General features: G+C 53.5%; 1 protein-coding gene across 6 annotated transcripts in view; it reads right to left on the minus strand.

Annotated features, from left to right (window-relative positions):
* The window catches only part of CLTCL1 (clathrin heavy chain like 1), an 83,234-nt gene that overhangs the window by 1,989 nt on the left and 62,803 nt on the right, over window positions 1–18,442 (minus strand). For 4 of the 6 annotated variants that reach the window (XM_020996347.2, XM_078154450.1, XM_020996353.2 and 1 more), the window contains 6 exons: window positions 16,313–16,480; window positions 16,060–16,209; window positions 11,293–11,424; window positions 10,682–10,792; window positions 9,871–10,041; window positions 4,077–4,298 (listed from right to left, as the gene is read on the minus strand). In XM_020996347.2, the coding sequence (XP_020852006.1) occupies window positions 4,077–4,298; window positions 9,871–10,041; window positions 10,682–10,792; window positions 11,293–11,424; window positions 16,060–16,209; window positions 16,313–16,480 (954 nt within the window). Of the gene's footprint in view, window positions 1–4,076; window positions 4,299–9,870; window positions 10,042–10,681; window positions 10,793–11,292; window positions 11,492–16,059; window positions 16,210–16,312; window positions 16,481–18,442 lie in introns of those variants that run through there. The other 2 variants (XM_020996349.2, XM_020996352.2) reach the window with 2 other exon arrangements.

Raw genomic sequence — 18,442 nt, forward strand, 5'->3', positions numbered from 1 at the left:
TTAAATTAGAACCTGCAAGACCCACACACCAGGGATGCAATCACCAGGCCATTATGTGGGGCTGAGTGGCTGGGGCTGCGTTTTCATTGCCTCGGTTATTTACGCCCAAGTTAGCGCACAGGCCCCAACCCCACCGCTTCCACAACTCTCAAGGCCACGGCTGCTGGAGCTTTCTGGGTCCAGATGCCCCCGAGGAGCCAGGACTGATCAAGAACAGTCCCAGAGCCAGGCTTGTGCGCCTTGGACGTGAGCACACCCAGGAGGCACAGGGATGCTTACAAGGATTCTCCGGGCCTCAGAAAGAGGTCTTCTGGACAGAAGACAGACACAAGCAGCTCAGGAGGGTGCCCTTCCTTGGGAGCTCCTCAGTGCCATGCCCCTCCCCGACGACCTCCACCAAAAAGCCAGGATATCCTCGCTGGGCACTCCCTCTCTGAGGGCCTCCGGAGGCCACTGTGACCTCAAATCCCATCCTGGGGAGGATTCTCTACATATTTGGGCTAGTCCTGGGACAAAACAGACAAGGGCCAGCCACTTCCAGCTGGCGAACTCGTCTGTCAAGGCTCATATTCCTCAAGAATGCCCCCAAGAGGACAAGAAGACCCTCGTCCCCACCCCCACCCCCAGTTTCCGAGCATTTAATGAAAGTCTTCGGTCACCTCAATGGTGCCTTCCATGGCGTTATTTTTTTTTTCTTTTTTTAGGCAATTGGGGTTAAGTGACTTGCCCAGGGTCACACAGCTAATAAGTGTCAAGTGTTTGGTCTGCGGCCGGATTTGAATTCAGGTCCTCCTGACTTCAGGGCCAGCGCTCTATCCACTGCACCACCTAGCTGCCCCTCTTAAAGACTTTTTTTTTTGTGGGGGGCTAGGCAACGGGTTCAGGGGTGGGGACATGCTGATATGGAGCTTCACAAAGTGTCACTACCAGGGTAGTGGGCACGAGCTGGCGTGGGCACATGAACAAGGAAAGAAGAGAATGAGACGGCACCCCAGGCACCCTCCGCAATACTGGTCCTGGCTGGCTGGATCCCAGGGAAATTAGCTCTGGGGGAGCTGGTCCAGACGCACTCTCTGGGGGCTCGTAGGGAGCAGCTCTGACAAACGGGGAGACCCAAGCCCATGGCCTCGGTGTGACGACTAGGAGGAGGCCACCTGGCTAATAAAGTATACAGCCAGGATTCAAACCCAGTTTCTCGGGCTTCAGTCTTCCTGCTTCTACAGCACGCTGCTGTGTGCACTCAGGTCCACATCCCCAGAGCTCAACACCAACTGGAAGAGAGGAACCTGGTACCCTTCTATCCCATGAGACAAGGGTGTAGGCCCGGCCTGCTCTCCGCTGCCTCCTGGTGGCAGGGCTGGTGGAAGCCTCCCACCAGTCACAGGGCAATCACTCCCTGCCTCTTCCTAAGGCCGCAGGACAGATGAGGTGCCCGTGACTGACTGGGGCAGGGCTTCCGTATCAAGGTTCTGCTAGGGGTGCGGCCAACCCCAAAGACCAGATTCCACCCACATGCAGGGTCCAGCATTGTGGGGTTTGCTCTGGGACGGTTCCCCAGGAAGCCTAATGACTCTACAGAAGTTGGGTCCAATTCTGCTCAGGGAAGGACAGAGAACACGGGGCCAGGTGAGCCCGGAGCAGAGCCCTGTGTGCAGCCAGGGAAGGAAGCCCCATGACACGGCTCTCCGTGTCCATGGGTGCCCCTCCTTGGGACAGCACATTTTACCTGACCCAGGGGGTCAGCCAGGAGGGCAGCAAAGCCAAGTAAGGGTTGACCCTGCTGGCATCATGCCAACAGCTACATTTTACCCGATGGAGCCAGTATCATTTTACAAATTCACGTGGCCTCAACAGGGTTCTTAGGAGTGCAGGGATGCCCAGCCCTAGCCTAAGCTCCTGTGGCCACGAGTGGCAGGGACCACGGGCCCAGCAGAATGCAGCAGCAGGGTGGCCGTGGCAGCAGCTATGGCAGGATGGGGGGTCCCTGCTGGCCTCGTCCCTGCGGGGCAGGGTCCACAGCCACTCATGCCCCTGTGCTAGCAGAGGGGCACAAAGGCTGGGGAGCCTCAGGCCTCACTTTCAGAGCACCTGTTTCCCACTAAGCATTCCATCAGCTTCCATTTCATGCTCTCAAAGAGAGTGACCACTGCCCTGGCGGCACCGAGAGTGCTGGACATCCCCAGAAGCCACCTTCCCCAGGAGTAATCCACGCACACGCAGTTAGGATGGCCTGGGCAGGTCACCTGCAAGTCCAGCCGATCCCAAGGAGGAGTGCGGGTCTATTGTGTCGTCCTACCCCCTCCCGTTTCTGCTGTCATCCGGTCCTGAGCTGGGTCCTGCTATGGAAGAGATGGGGGCTGGGGCCAGGCCTCAGCTCCGGCTGTCCACCAATCACAGGGAGCACACAAGGAGAGAAGGGGTCAGCAGAGCTAGGCTCAAAACCTGCTGCAGACACCAGCTGAGCACGAAGCTCTTCAGTCTACACAGCAATGTGACCTCATCTGTAAACAAGTGTCTCCTGGGGCAGCTAGGTGGCGCAGTGGATAGAGCACCAGCCCTGAGTTCAAATTCGGCCCCAGACCAAACACTTGACACTTACTAGCTGTGTGACCCTGGGCAAGTCACTTAACCCCAACTGCCTTAAAAAAAAAAGTGTCTCCTGAGGCCGTGGTGGGGAACACTGCCTGTAGACCTTAACGAGGCCTCCCCGCGCACACAGTGCCTGCGCGACTGCCTCCTCTGACCTTGGCTCGCTCAGATCCCCTCGGCCAGCCTCTGAGGCAGCTTCTGCACGTCCCACATGAGGACATCGAGGCCCAGAAGGACGGGACTTCCTGAGGTCACAAAAGGGACAGGCAGCAGAGCCCCCGAGCCCCCGGAGCTCTTCCCAGTGAGCCCCACTGCCAGCACGGGCCCGCAAAGCTGTGTGAGGCCGTCAGCATGAGCAGCCACCCTGAGTGCCTCCCCTTGAGGGCGAGCCTGGCACTGGGGATGTGCCAAATTAATGTGTGCCTCGGGGGTCCTCTGAAATGAGAAGCAGTCAGTCCCATCTGCTTCCTTCTACAAGAGCCTGGCCCCAGGAACGTCAATGTGAAACACACACACAGACTCACATTCACACACCCAGTCTCACACTCACACCCATGGTCTCACCCAGACCCACACACCTATGGTCTCACACACTCAACCCACATATCCATGGTCTCTCACTCTCTCTCTCACACACACACACACGGTCTCACACTCACACCCACAGTTACCCAATAGCACAGCACCCACTTTCTCTTTTAGAGTGTAAAAACTGAGGGGCCCAATTGGCTTTCCAACTAATCCCCACCCAGAGTGTCCTTTCTCAAATGATTAGAGGTGATGAAAGCCATCTACAGTCTAGAGCTCATTTGGCAGCAACTCTCGCTCCTGGAGCAGATTCCTAGGTGGGTCTGTAAGGATGGGACAAGACCATGAGGAAGGTGAAAAGAGAGACTGTCACCTTATTAAAGAGCCCATCCACCTGCAAGAAAAGTCTAGAGTGCAGTATCTGAAGTCTCAGCGGAAGGAAAACCAGCCACTCCGCTTGGGCACCGGGAGCTGATGGGGAGGGCACCCACAGACCCAAGCCCACCTGCCCTCTCAGGCTTCTCATTCTGAACTGCCTCTCACCCCAGCCAGCTCACTCCATGTCTTCCTGGTCCTCTGGAGGACAAGCTGGCTCAAGGACCGCCAGTTCCAATGTCTAGGAGTCAAAGAAATCACCCTTTGCTCATAAGATTAGGAAAAGGAGTGGGAGGCAGGTCGGGATGGGGGGGGGGACAGCCTGGGCTGCACGTACAAAGGACTGCAATACGTGATGAAGGCCTGAAGGCTAACCATGCACAGCATGAAGTCTGTGAGAGGGAAAGTAGTGGCCAAAATCCTACTCTGCTCCACCCTCGCCTCTGCTGACCAGGGAAGAACCAGGAGGGCCTCCAGAGTGAGTACAACCCATGTCTTCAAGGTCTGGGGAATTAAGCCGAGCCCATAGCCCTGAGCAGCCCCCCCCCCCGGAAGCCAGAGGGACACCGGCGAGGCACACTTACTTTGGTAAGATATTCCCTCATCACCTGGATAAAGTAGGGCATGGCAAAGTCCAGGATGCTGTGCCGCCAGGAAAGCTCGAAGACCACATCGGGGTGCAGCAGGTCGTAGCAGGTGAAGAGGGATGCGGCGAAGCACTCCCGCTTGCCTTCCTCCAGGAACCACTGCAGTAGGCCCTCGGCCAGCTCAGTGTCCCGGGACTCGGCCGCGTACTGCATGGCGTCCTGCAACGGGACAGCTGGTGAGGAGGGAGCACACTGCAGGCCACCCGACTGCATGCACAAGGGAGGACTGCCACGAGGACTTCCTGAGAGCCTTGAAACGCGCTTTCAAGAAATCCTCAAGGGCCCGGGGAGTCAGACAGAAATGGAAAGAGACCAGCAATCACCTCTTGAAAGAGAGCCCAAGAGGAAAACTCCCAGGAATATTACGGCCAAATTCCAGTGCTCTGAGGGCAAGCAGCCAGAAAGAAACAATTCAAATACTGTGGAGCCACAGTCAGGATCTCCTTCTACATCAAAGGAGCAGAAGGCTTGGCACAATACCCCCGAAGGCAAAGGAGCTAGGACTGCCACCAGGAATAACCTTTCTAGCAAAACTGAGTATAATCCTTCAGGGAAAAAATGGACAGATAAGGAAATGGAGAACTTCCCAGCATGGCTGATGAAAAGATCAAAGCCAAATGGAAAATCTGACAGCTGGACCTAGGCCCCAAGGGCCATCAAACTGTGCATGCCCTTTGACCCAGCAATCCCACTCCTAGGGCTGTACCCCAAAGATATTAAAGAAAAGGGAAAAGGAGCCCCATGTACAAAGATATTCATAGCAGCTTTGTGTGGAGTCCAAGAACTGGAAATCAGGAAATGGCTTAAACAGCTGTAGCCTATGAATGTGGTGGAACACTACTGTGCTATAAGAAACGGTGAGCAGGATGGCTCCAGGAGAAAACATGGCAAGAGCTGTATGAACTGCTGCAGAATGAAATGAGAAGAAAGGGGATCACGGTGCGCGACAATGAGCAGTGAGCGATGCCTCAGCCACTCTGATCAACCCAGCAATCTGAGACAACTCCCAAGGACTCACAGCGAGAACTACTTTCCACCTCCAGGGGGAGGAGCGGATGAGCTCTGAGTGAAAAGCCAAGTGTGACTCTCTCACTTTGTTTTGGCCACATCGCTCATGTGGAAATACGTTTTACATGATTTCACGTGTTCTCAGCGGGTGGGGGAGGGGGATGGGAAGGAGAGAATTGGGAACCCCGAATTTAGAAAGAATGTTAAAAGGAACTAAGGACCTGAGTTCCAATCTGGCCTCAGACACATGATACCTACTAGCTGTGTGACCCTAGGCAAGTCACTTAACCCCAACTGCCTCACCAAGAAACCAAAAAAGTAAATAATAAAATTGTAAAAATGCAGTGATTAAAATATTTAAAACAAGGTCAGGGACCAAATGTTAAGAACTTCTGCCACACTCAATTAGTTTGCTGCTCTGGTCCTCAGTTTCTTCCTGATTTAAAGTGGGGATAAACAGCGGCAGGATCTTCTTCAAGGGGACGCGGGGAGGCTCACGTCACCAAAGACTTACCGAGTGCCTGCTACGTGCCGGGCCCGACGCTAGAGCTGGGACACGTGCCCCAAAAGCCCAGTCCCTGCTCTCAAGGAGCTCACCATCGAACGGAAGAGGCAACATGAGAACAACTGTATGAACGAGACGGAGACTGCATCTCGGAAAGAAGCTCCTGACATTTGGGAGGACTGGGGAAGGCGTCAGTTGGGACTTCAAGGAAGCTGGGGGTTCGGTGCTCCAGGCATGGGGGACGGCCAGAGAGCATGCCCAGAGCCCAGGACGGAGCGTCTTGTTCCTGGAAGAGCCAGGAGGTCAGCATCCATGACTGAAGAGCACTTGCTGGGCTGTCCAGTGGAAGAAGACTGGAAGGGGAGGAAGGGGTAGGATACGAAGGGCCTCGAATGCCAAACAGAGCATGCATTTGATACTGGAGGCAGCAGCTAGGGGGTGCAGAGGAGAAAGCTCTGGAGCTGGAGTCAGGACAGACTCGAGTTTAAATACTGCCTCTGACACGGTAGGACCCTGGATAAAGAGGCAATCACTTTCAACCTCAGTTTCTTCATCTGTAAAATGGGGAAAAACAGCACCTAGCTTTATACTTTATACTGAGGATCAAATAAGATACCATACGAACGTGCTTTCCACACTGCTATGGAAATGCCAGCTCGTGTTATTTTTTTATACAGGGTCAGAGCCGTACTTTGGCGCGGTGGGGAGGGACTGGAGGCAGGCAGACCCCTCTGCGGGCTAATGCAGCAGTCCAGGTGAGATGAGGAGGGCCTGCACCAGGGCGGAGGGAGGGGCAGAGGAGAGGAGGGGGTGTATTCAGGAGATGCTGCAGAGGTGACGTCAAGAGGCCTCGGTCACAGACTGTTCGTGGGGGGGGGGAGATGAGGAGTCAATTGAGGGGGGGTGCCTGGGAGGATGGTGGTACCCCCACAGTGACAGGGCAGCAGGAAGAGGGAAGGCCTCTGGAGGAAAGGTAAGACGTTTCCAGGACATGCAGTCTTGGACGGCCAGCAGGCAGCCGGAGATCACTCGAGAGGTTAGGGCTGGAGCAGCAAAGCTGAGTGCTATCTGTACACGTGGGAAGCCGAGGAGATTCCGGAAGGAGACAGCAGAAGGGGAAGGGGACAAGCTTCTACGGAGCAGCCACTCCGGCTGCGGCACGCCGGCACCACACTGAAATGAAGCGCTTTTACTCATGGTCTACTTGATCCTTTCTGGAAGGTGCGTGATATTATCACCCACATCCTACAGGTGAGGAAACTGAGGCAGACAGAGGGTAAGTGACTTGCCCAGGGTTACACAAATGACTTGAGGCCCAGCGCCCACTGCGGCCCCAGCTGTCTCCAGACAGAGAGCCCAAAGGGAAGAGGAGCGAGGACACAGCCCCGGGGGGCACCCCCCATTAGCGGGGAGGAAGGCCGAGAAGCACTTGGACAGAGGAGAGGCAGGAGAGCGGGATCATGAGAACCTCGAAGAAGGAAGTTTCCACAGAGAAGAGGGGGAGCGCTAGTGCCCAAGGCTGAGGGGTGAGAAAAGGCCCTGCATCTGGCAACCAGCAGATGGAGAATCACTTTGGGGAGAGCAGTCTCATCAGAATGACGAAGCTTCAGAGGAGAGGCTGCGTCCACTGTGACAGCCTCCTCCAGCAACTCAGCCATGAAAGAAGAGAAAAGACGCGAATGTGGTTTTTTGAGGGTGAGGGAGGCTGGTCTGTAGGCAGGCAGAGACAGGAGGTCAGTGAGAGAGGGGGAGCCTGCTGGAGGAGCCAGGATGGAGCGGGCCGTGGGTGAGGAAAAGGGCCCCCTCGAAAATTGGAACACTAATGCATTGTTGGTGGAGTTGTGAAATGATCCAACCATTCTGGAAAACAATTTGGAACTATGCCCAAAGGGCTACAAAAATGTGCATCCCCTTTGACCCAGTAATAGCACTTCTAGGGCTATATCCCAAAGAGATCAAACAAATGGGAAAAGGACCCGCGTGTACAGAAATATTCATAGCAGCTCTTTCTGTGGTGGCAAAGAACTGGACATTGAGAGGATGCCCATCCATTGGGGAATGGCTGAGCAAGTCGTGGTCTATGAATGTCATGGAATACTATTGTGCTGTAAGAAATGATGAACAGGCTGACTTCAGAAAAACCTGGGAAGACTTGTGTGGTCTGATGCTGAGTGAAGTGAGCAGAACCAAGAGGACTTTGTACACAATAACAGCCACACTGTGCGACAACTAATACTGTTAAACTGAACCCTTCTCAGCATTATGAGGATCTAAGACATCTCCAGAGGCCTTGGGATGGAAAATGCTGCCCACATCGAAAGAAAGAACTATGGAAGCTGAATCGCTGTCACTTATTTTTACCTTCTGTTGAGTTTTGTTTCCTCTTTCTGATGGTTCCTCCTACTGGTTTTAATTTTTACTTACAACTTCACTAATGTGAAAATATGTTTAATGGGTGTGTAGATGTAAAGCCTGTATCAGATTGCGCATTGTCTTGGGGAGGGTGGCGGGGAAGAAGGGGGAGACAAATTTTGAACTCAAAAGCATATGGAAGTGATGGTTGATGAATCAAAATAAATTAATTAAAAAAAAAGACAAAGAAAAGGGTCCCCTTCTTCATGTGAGGAGGGAAGGAGATGGGGGGAGGAAGCAGACCAAGCTCTCAGGGAATGGCCCCAGTGTTCTTCAGCCAAGCATGAGATCAGGTTCTCAGCTCAGAAGGGAGCCACGGGAGGCTTGAGGAGGGATGGAAAGGATTGCCTTGCTGCAGTGAGGGCCCAGTAAGCACAGGAGTAAAAGCTAAGGCAGCAGACTGGGACCTGGCAGGGCCAGCGAGATCAGCTCAGTACTGCTAGCGCCACTCAAGCATCGCTGTCGTGTGGACAGTGAAAGCGACCGAGCTTGAGGCCCAAAGCTCAAGGGCTGCGGCTCCCTAGGCAGGGAGCTCTGCAGGGTCTCCAGCAGCCTCGAGGGGAGAGGGCTGCTGTGTAATCCCGAAGGGTGAACTGGACTCAGGAGAGGCCCTTGTGCTGGAGGGGGCAGGGGCAGTCTCACACAGCGAGCTGCTTTTATCTGAACATGAGGCTGACACAAACCAAGTAAGGTGCCAAACTGGCCCCAAGAGCTCCTGGCTGACCAACTCTCAGGGTGCTTCTTGAGGGGGGTCTTGCCCAGTGGGCACCAGGGAAGCTCTGCTTATACCTGCATTCCTGGCTACTTTCTATGAGATGCTGCGGATGAAATGACTTGTTCAGCGGCTTATGTCCCTGCCCACTACAGGAACAAGGTGGGCTTGTGGAGCACGGCACCAATAGCACCGGGCCAGTCACACGGGGCAGATAACCTAATGCTAACCTGCCTTTGGCGGGCAGGTGGTGACAGCAGGGCACCAGTTAGAAGGGCCCTACTTGCAACGTAACATTCAGTCTGTTGCGGCAAGCCGTGGCCTGCCTGGCCTTGGATACAATGATTCCACCTAAGACCATACGAAAATGAAGCACCCCCCTGCAGAGCCGGGGACGCTCAGGGGGGATCCCACAGGGCTGAGCGTCCAGCCATCACAGGTACTTCTGGGTGCCAGGTCCCGGTTCTACTCAGACGAGTACAAAATACAAGGGAAGCAAACCCATGTCTTCCTTTGCCTTGCTGCCTTGCCTGGGTGGCCAATGTGGAACTGTACTACAAAGCCCTCCACTTCTACCTGGACCCCCCAGCTTTCCTCCAATAGTGAAGAGGACAACCCTGCAGGAAAGCCGCTACGTCCCCACCATGAGGAGGATTCTGGGGGCTGTCAAACCTGCTCAGAACACGTCAGACGCTCCGTCAGTCACTGGCGTTAGAGCCGCTCACAAGGTCAAACACTCTGGATTCCCCTCTACCCCAATTTGGGATTTCAGTCTAGCGGATGGCAAGAAAGGGAGCCAATCACAGCCTGCATTTGTAACAGAGGAGTTAACCCCAAGCAAGACAACCAGAAGAGATTCAGCCTCTGGTCACGGTGAGGAGGTGCTCGCCCCCTTCTCTCTCTCTTCTGAGAGGCTTGGAAGAGCTGCCTCCAACATTCACCACAAAACCCCTGCCCAGGACTGCCCCAAAGGAGGGTCTGAGGTGGAGAATCATCCGGTCTGAAGCAGAAGTGGCCCCGCCAGGTCCCAGCGGGCTGAAACGGGTGTTTTACCTCCTCAGACTGATGAGGAGCTCAGAAAGGGAGGCACTGACCTTGTAGAGCCGGTCCTTCTTACAGAGCTCCACACTCTGTCTCCAGCGGCTATTCCCTTTGTACAGGTAAGCGGCGATCCGCCGGAACTCCATCAGCTGGTGCCTCTCCAGCCGCTGAGCCAGGCCAATGTTGTCAAAGTTGTCGTAAGCGTCAATAGATGCCCTCAAGCCCTGCGGAAGGCAGGCTCAGGCTTAGAACAGACCGGGCAGACCAGCATTCTGGGAGCCCAGTGTTTCAGTAGGTGACCCCCGGCCAATCACTCACTCACTCACTCACTCACTCAACATTTATTAAGCAGCTACTGTGTGCCAGGCACAGTGCTGAGTGCTGGCCACTGGCAGGAGCAGGAGCAGGAGCAGGTGCTGATACAGCAGCCTGAAGCACGCCACAGCCAGGGACCCCACCAAGCACCCCTTCCTGTTCTGGATGAGAGGCAGAGCTAGACAAAGCCCTCGGGCTCCAAACCACGTGTGCTGGGTCCTTATCCTTGGTCTGCACTGGGAGGCCAACGTCACTTCAAGGCTGAAAGGTGCCAGGGTTTTTTTACTGGCCTGTGTAATTTAATGCCGGCCAAAGCCAGGTTTGCCTCTGGTCCCAGTAAGGGGACCCCCAACGGGGCTACTGCAGGCCCCAAAGATGCAGCTCCCTGTCAGTTGGAATAGAAACCACCCCAACTAGGATCGGTAACATGTATAGTAACAACATTAGGCTGTTACAGGCCAGTTAGCAATGCACGAGGGAGAAGAGTATGCAGAGATGGTCCGTGTCGGTGCTTTTTGCCAGTGAAATGAGGGAAGCCAATGAACTGACCTGGTAATCCTCTTCCTCTGTCAACAGGTTATTAAGGGCCTCGTTTACTGCCTTGTTATTGTGATTCTGGACAGAGCGAAGGTAAGGTTTCACCAGAGGAAGCTGATTCACCTACCAAATTGGGAAGAAGTCTGAAAAATCAAATTATTGAGCTCAGGACCCCTCCCCCCTTTGGAACTGATACTATGAACAAGACCATGAAACCTTCTATCTGCAGGAGGCATTTTATCTAACTCAAGAGAAATCTCACATATGGGGTCCTATAGAGATGGAACTCTTTTTCACATTTATTGTTTTTATAATTAATATTAGACACTTAAGTAATGTATTGGGACAAACTGTATTGGAAGAGGAAAGCACAGGATCAACGAAATGTGGAGAATGAGCCTTTGGGTACAAACACCCTTCCTCGTTGGGTGAGAGCGCCAAGGCTGTATGGGGGTGGGGGTGGGAAAGAGGACAAGGGAAAGGTCCATGACATCCGCCGAAAAAAGGACACCGATTTTTCACAGGATGGATCCGACCTTCTGCTCTGCAGCCTGCTTGGAAGTCCCTCTTTCATGCTATTTATTTCTCAGGATATTTCTGTTCACAGTTTTTGGTAAACTCACCTTTGAAAAAAACCTGACAGTGCGGGTGTGATCCAGACGGGGAGAGAGGACCGACAAGAGGTCATTGAGCAGGAGGGGCTTATAGTCCAGGTAGAAGCGGAGGGCTCTGTAGTACAGTTCCACATTGGCCACCTGGGCAAGGCAGCAAGGCAAAGGGTTAGTGGGGCTCTGAGCAAAGCCGGGGGGCAGCACAGACGAGCTGAAATGAGAGAAGGAGCCAAATGACTTTATTTTTAAAATCCCAAACTTGAACATTGGAAAAAAAAAAAGAGAGTGTTTCCATATACCAAGTCTACATATATAAAAAAGGACTGCACATGAAACCAGGACTCCAAAGGCCATTTTTTCCAAAGCACATAATAAATTCAACGTTACCTTTTTCAAAGTCTGGGCTGCTTTCTGAATAACCTTGGTCAATAAGTATTTACTCAGTGCTTCTTATGGAAAGTGCTGGCAGCACAGAGAAAGGTTAAAACTAGTTCCTGCCCTCAGCCAGCTCCCATTCCAATGGGGGTCTCAGAGGGAGTGGGCTAGCAGTGAGGTCTCTGCAGCAGGAAAGGCCTCTGGCTGACAGAGGGGCAGGAGCCAGGGAAGCCAGGACGGGACAAGAACTGTCCTCTCTTGCGTGTGCTTTATTCCTTCTTTCTTACGGATCACCACTTCATCTTTCCTGCCAAAGTCCTGTCCCCACAAATTAAAGAAGTAGCTTTGTAAAAATATGTACAGTAGAGAAAAACATCCCCACCCACCAGCTGTGTCCAAAGAGCTGTGTCTTCCCACCCCTTGGCAGGGGGGAGGCAGGAAACCCACGGCTGGGCATGGAATCTGTCAGAGTTCCTTAAATGGGCTTTTCTTGCCAATGTGGCTGCTACTGTCTATATGGTCTTCCTGGCTCTGCCCAGGCCCTGTCGCATCCCAAGTCCTTCGGATGGGCTGAGGCTCTCCCTCACTATTTCTTCCAGTATAATAACACCTTTGTCCAGCGTTCCTCAGTGGGAGGGCACTTCCTTCCCTGTCAATTCTTGACTTTTCTTTTTTCCTTTTAATCCCCACTTCAGGGGTCACACTCTGAACCTCAAGCCAGTCTGGTCTGCATTTCCTGCCTCCCTGGCACAAGCCTCCTCCACCCCTTCTCTGACCTTGCTGTATTTCTCTATGTGCGTGCTGGTGTTCGTGCGTGTGTGCTCATGCGGATGTGGGTGTGTGTGAACGTTTGCACACACGTCCAACCCTCCTTTGCTACCTGGCACAGAAAGGAGGCCCTCCTGCAGCCGGCTCCCCTCACGCTGTGCTTCGTGTTTCTGTTTTCCCATCCTCCTCCCAGCCCTGTTTCTGACTTTAAGACTGCACAACCCAAGTGCCTCTGCCACTGTCTCATCCCAGAACCTGCCCTGACATCTGCCACCTCCTCGCCATGGCATGTGCCACCAGCCCAGGGCCTTCTTGGTGAGGCTGCCCCCTTCTCCCCAGGCGAGCCCCAGCTGTGGGGACCATCATTCCCTGCCCTTCCCTCCTTTGGGTGGGCTGTCCTCCACCACTAGAATATAAGCTCCCCGAAGGCAAGCACTGTCTTTTGTATTTGTGTGCTTACTGCCCGCCACGTGCTTCTCCTTCCCTTTGTCATAAGCCCTATTACCAAAGTGATTTTTGCCCCCTCTTCCTTTTTTCTCCCTTCAGTCCCCAAGTCTTGCCATTTCGACCTTCACAGCAGGTCTCAAATGTCTCTTCCGTGACCCTACCACCCCCTCACCCCCATCACCTTGGGCTTCGATTACTGCAGTAGCTGCTGGGGAGGGGGGGGTCTGCCTGCATTCTGCCACCAAAGTGATTTTCCTACAGCTCAGGTCTGAGCGTGCCACCCCACTACTCAGTAAACTCCAGTGGTCCCTGTCACCTCCAGATCCAATGAAGCCCCCCATACGCTGCCCCCTCTGCCCTTTCTGTCTTCTTACACCTCTCTCCGCACCATGTACTCTGCTCTTGTGACCCCGGCTGTCTGGCTGTTCCACAAAGAAGACCTTCATCTCTCCACTCTGGGCATTGTCTCTGCCCATCCCCCAGCCTGCAACATTCTCTGCCTCCCTTCCTTCTGCAAGCCGTGCTCCCGGCCCTCCTTAGCCTTGGTGCCTCCCATCTGAGCGTCTCTGGATGTTGAGGTTTGCACGTCATCTCTTCCATGAACTGGGAGCTCCTCACAGCCAGGGGCCAGCATCCTCAGTGCCCGGCCCATACCAGGGGCTTAATTGATGTGTGCCGACCCTCTCTGAACCTGAGAACAGACCCAGGTTGCCAACCCTCGGGAGCACCTGCACTTCTCCATCAGGATCTAATTGCCCCCATAAACGTGCCTCTCCAGGCTTCTCTTGGCCTGCGTCTGCATTTCAGAGTTCCCTCAGAAATGTGTCAAAGTCCTATGTCTCCCGAGAGGATGCTCAGCGGGGCGAGGCACACTCTTCTAGGCTGGAAACTGACTCTCTCACCTTTTGGAGCCTTCTATCTCAACAGCCCCTCCCTGGAGCCCCCAGGCTCTCCTAGGCCAGCTCTGGCCTTCTCTTGCCCAGACCAGGACCTGGGATCCCCTTCCTCACTGCTCTCCTTTTCCAGCTCCTCTTTGTAAGCCGCCTTCTTCCCCCTTAGGATGGAAACTCCTTGTGAGCAGGGATTGTCATGCAACTGGCTCCCTAATTCTCACCAGAATGTGGGCACAGAGCAAGCATTTAATAAATGCTCTATTATCACATCTTCCTCCCTTTACTCAGCCCTGGCCAGATCCTCTGGGATTTTCCTCTCAAGGGATGTCCTTAACAGAAATGTTGATAGGTCCCCCAGGACCTCTGAGTCCTTGATGCCCCATGGGACTGGTCACTAACACTCCTATTATTTCTAAGGTCTGCCCTGTGTAGGCCACAGGGATCCCTGGCCAGACTTTGGCCACATGAAGAGGCTCCCCTTGTTTTCTGAGGCTGCAGTGGCTTTTAAGCCAGGTTCCATTCCCCACTGCCCAGGGCCTCCTCACTGACGTTTTGTGCAGCTCTGGGATGGACAAGGCGGCCGTGGGATAGACGAGCTGCCCCCTCTTTGGACACCACCTTGGCCAACACCAAGTCGCTGTGAGTCGTGCCGGTGAAAGAGAGATCTCCTGTGCTGGGCACACAGCCGGCTCTCAGGGCTTGCTGAGTGGTGGCGAAATGCCTGCTTGACAGGGGCTCCATGTGTCAGACAGGTGATGGTGACAAGCAGGAGGTCAGCCCACCCCTCTCATCTCCACCAGATTTGTTAGCTTCATCAAAGAAGATAAAAGCCTGGGGGCCAAAACGGTGACTTTGGAGGTAGATTTTTAACTCACAGAGACAGGCGGAAAACAAGACTGACTGGGAAAAATGAACCCACAACAAAATGCTACAACATCAGAGTGAACCAAAGCTGAAGAAAGGTCTCCGAGAAGTGGCTGCATAACAAAATCTGCGTTTTCTCCATCCCAAAGAACAACATCTTATGGCCCCTTCTCAGCTGGATGTGGGATGGAAAGAATGGCAGTGACCCAAAGAGGAGGATGGGCTAAGGACCTCCGCTGCGGTTTGATACAGCTGCAGATACAATTCTGGCCACCTCCAAAGACAGAGAACCCATGGACTCATTCAGACATCCTGGGATTTCCCTCTTTTTGTTTTTTTTGGGGGCAGACATGCATGACTAATGTGGAAGTTCACTGCACATAACTTCACGTTTGTAATGGGCTTGTATTTCTTGCCCTCTCAATGGGTAGGGGAGGGTGAAAATTTGGAACTCAAAATAAAATGAGAAAAAAATAAATAACAAATACAAATGCAGCCAAAGATAGAGGAATGTTTGTCAAATGTGCAGGTGCCACAAAGTTGGCAAGGGCTCCTAGGAGTACCAGGACTCAAAGAAAGCCTCTCAGGCCACAGCACTGGGCTCATTCTAGTAAGATGGAAGTCATATCTGGGTGCCGGAAGATCAGTATTCCAGGGACAACACAGAACCGGAAGAGGGAGGGGAGAACCTGGAACTAAGAGAAGCTAAGAGATCCTAAGGCCACCGTGGCTCTGCAGGGGAACAGCCACCAATCCAGGGAGGGGACCTGGTCCACCAGCCTCTGCCGTGGTCCCCATGTCCAGCTCCGGGGCCAACCTCTGAGGATGGCTGGGCCGCCAAGCTGCAGATCCCACAGCAGGGAGGGACCAGGAGGGGGGAAGGCCCAAACAGCCACACCACAAAAGGCTCATGAGCTTTAGTCTGGTGTGGGGCTAGGCAAACTATAGCCTGTTTATGCGAAACTTTGTTTAAAATATAAAACCATCTTAGCTGCAGGGCTGCTCCTGGGGCAGGTTCATGACAGGCTCTTCGGGCGTCTGAAGGGCTCTCACGGGGAGGAGGGGCTGACTGGCTGGGGGGGCAGGATGTGAATCGTGAAGGTCACAGCCTCTTCCCTTGTATTGCTGAATTCTCAGCACTTAGCGTGCCTGGTGCGCAGGAATTTTACGCTTGTTTTGTGAACTGATTCTACGCTGCCTCAATAAAACCAACAGCAATGGGTGAAAGCCGCAGAACAGTGAAGATGGGAGGCCTCCTGACACCGACAGCCTGCTGAAAAGGTGGCCCAGGCTATGGGGGAGGGGCGGGGGAAGGGTGGGTCTCAAGCCAAGCCCTGGTGGGTGAGAAGCTCCCGGGCTCCCTTCCAGCTTGAGAGATGGCATCAAAGCAGGCAAACCACCCCTTCCTCCCGTCAGTGCCAGAATGAGGTACCTTGGTGATGATGTCCTTGAACTGCCCTTCTTTCCAGGCCTCTGTGGGATGGGCCATCATGGTGGTGATGGCGTTGTCATACTCCTCGTACTTATCGTAGAGGAAGACGAGCTCGGCCCAGAGGTGAGCTTGCTCGGCGGCCTTCAGGACCTGTGGGGGAGGGCACACAGAGCAAGGACTGGGGTGAGGCCCCAGGCTGGGACAGCCCATGGGAAGCCGTGCCTCTGCCCCTCCACGGCCAGTGCAGCCTCACCTTGGGAATATTGACTCTGGACCAGAAGAGATCCAAGTGCTCCCGCATCTTCTGTGGCTTGAATTTGGAATACAGGATGGCCAGCTCAGTGAACATCCCCATGTGGGCCCGCTCCAGACCCAGGGCAGCCTCCAGCACGGCAATCACTTCTTCAAAATAGCCCCGATCCTGGCATGGAAGAAGGACACCCTTAGGACAGAGAATTTAAATTGGGAAGGAAAAGGCACTTCCTGTCAAACACTGCTCTAAGCCTAGCGAGAACCATGGGACGAGCGAGACCACAGTCACCCTGGGAAGAAGCGATGTTGAGTGGAGACATGAGAGCCTGGGGTCCCAGTGCTGGCTCTGCCCCTGGGGGGGGAGGCCCTGGGCTGTCCCTTTCCTATCTGGGCCTGATGTGATGGTACTCTGTACCTGCAGCCCTACGTGTGAACTCCCCTCACACACTCACTGCGCAGGCATCTTCCTGCGGAGAATTCATTGACATCTAATCAAATAAAACCCAGCTGCGGTGACACCAGCCAGAGAAAACTCCCACCAACGGGCAAACTCTGGAGGACAGTAACCAATAAAAAGCAGCCGCACGAAGAGCCAGCCCAACCTGATGCTAGGCTGACTCAACAGAAGCGAACTTCAACAGAGCAGAGTAAAGGAAACCGCCTTGGAATAGAATCCCCAAGAGAGACAGACCTTCTGCACAAAGAGAAAGACGGCAGAAGAGTCTGGTCTCTCACCTCAGCTGTTTGGAAGGATGAGGCAGAGGCGGGCACAGTCCACCCCTCACCTGCGATGCACAATGTGGCACACTCAGGCGCACCCATCCTTGCTGCTGGGGACAACAAAAACGGCTTTTTAGAAATATGGAGCCATGCAGGGCAACTCTTGATTTTAAAGTCATCAATGAAAATAATTGACACTAACAACATGCTTTAAAGCTGGTGAGTCCTTTTAGGGAAATGTATCCCGAGGAAACAAACCATACTCTAAGGCCTTTGTACAAAGGTCTGCACAGTAGCGATAATCATAAGTGAATAAACAGAAACAGTTGCTCCTCTATTAACATTGGGTACTAATGGAATTAACCAGGACAAGTGAAAATTCTTGATGCTTGGAAGTCTATGAAATCCTGTTCCATGAAAAAAGGACACACACAGAAATGCTAACACTACCAGGGTCAGCAAGATCCTGTACGCCTGCTCACACATGATTCTGGTACCAAGAGCCCGAGGGCACCTGCTCCATGTGAAGAGCCCCCAGACCCCGGGGGCCTGCCTCTGCCTGCGCTTGTACTCAGAGCTGCCGCCCTTTGGGTACAGAGGGAAGGCGGCCACTGCTTCTGTCACCTCACATGCAGCAGCTCTGGGGCTGGAACCATTTTGGTGCCATGGACCCCTCGGGTGGTCTGTGAAGCTCACTGCGGTTTGTGGCCTCTATTCATAATAGAAAGAAACGTTTGGTTTCAGTCAGACGGGTAAGAAAACAAAGGTATAATTTTTTTTTTCCAACCACGTTCATGGATGTCCTCAAATCTGCCCATGGACCCCATGTCAGGAACCCATGATCTAAGAAAACGTACCTCAAAGACAATGTTTTCTTGGGAAGTTGAAAAAAAATCTCTGCTCTTTAATGTGGAGGCTGGCTTTCTAAGTTCAAGCAAGCCTGCTGAGCCCCACATGTACAGTGATAACTCGGATGGAAACTCGTCTGTGTAAAAGATAGGCCAGGGCTATTTTAGACCCAGGAGGGAAGTGGAGAGCACCCAGCCCATTTTCTACCAGGCCCCGAGGCCAGCGGTTCAGGGACTTGCCTGTGAGGACGAGTGGCCAACAAGGGCACAGAGACAGTCAGAACTGGCATCTAAGCCCAGCTTGGACTCTTCCTCAAGACAGACCTGAGGAGACCGGGTTTTTAGCCAGGTCCCTGCCACACAATGGACTCCTGGAGAGCAGGGGACAGGTTTCTGCCTCTCACTGTAGCCCCCAGGCCTCAGCACAGGGCCCTGCACACAAGCTGACACTTAATAAATGCTTGTTAACTTGTATATAAAATAATACAAAGTCATTTCAAGAAGAAGCAAGGGCCACTAGTCAGACCCAGGTATTCTCGGGATGGCCCACATGTAACAGTCAT

Source organism: Phascolarctos cinereus, unplaced genomic scaffold (assembly GCF_003287225.1).
Source record: "Phascolarctos cinereus isolate Bilbo 61053 unplaced genomic scaffold, phaCin_HiC Scaffold_4;HRSCAF=312, whole genome shotgun sequence".
Lineage (NCBI taxonomy): Eukaryota > Metazoa > Chordata > Mammalia > Diprotodontia > Phascolarctidae > Phascolarctos > Phascolarctos cinereus.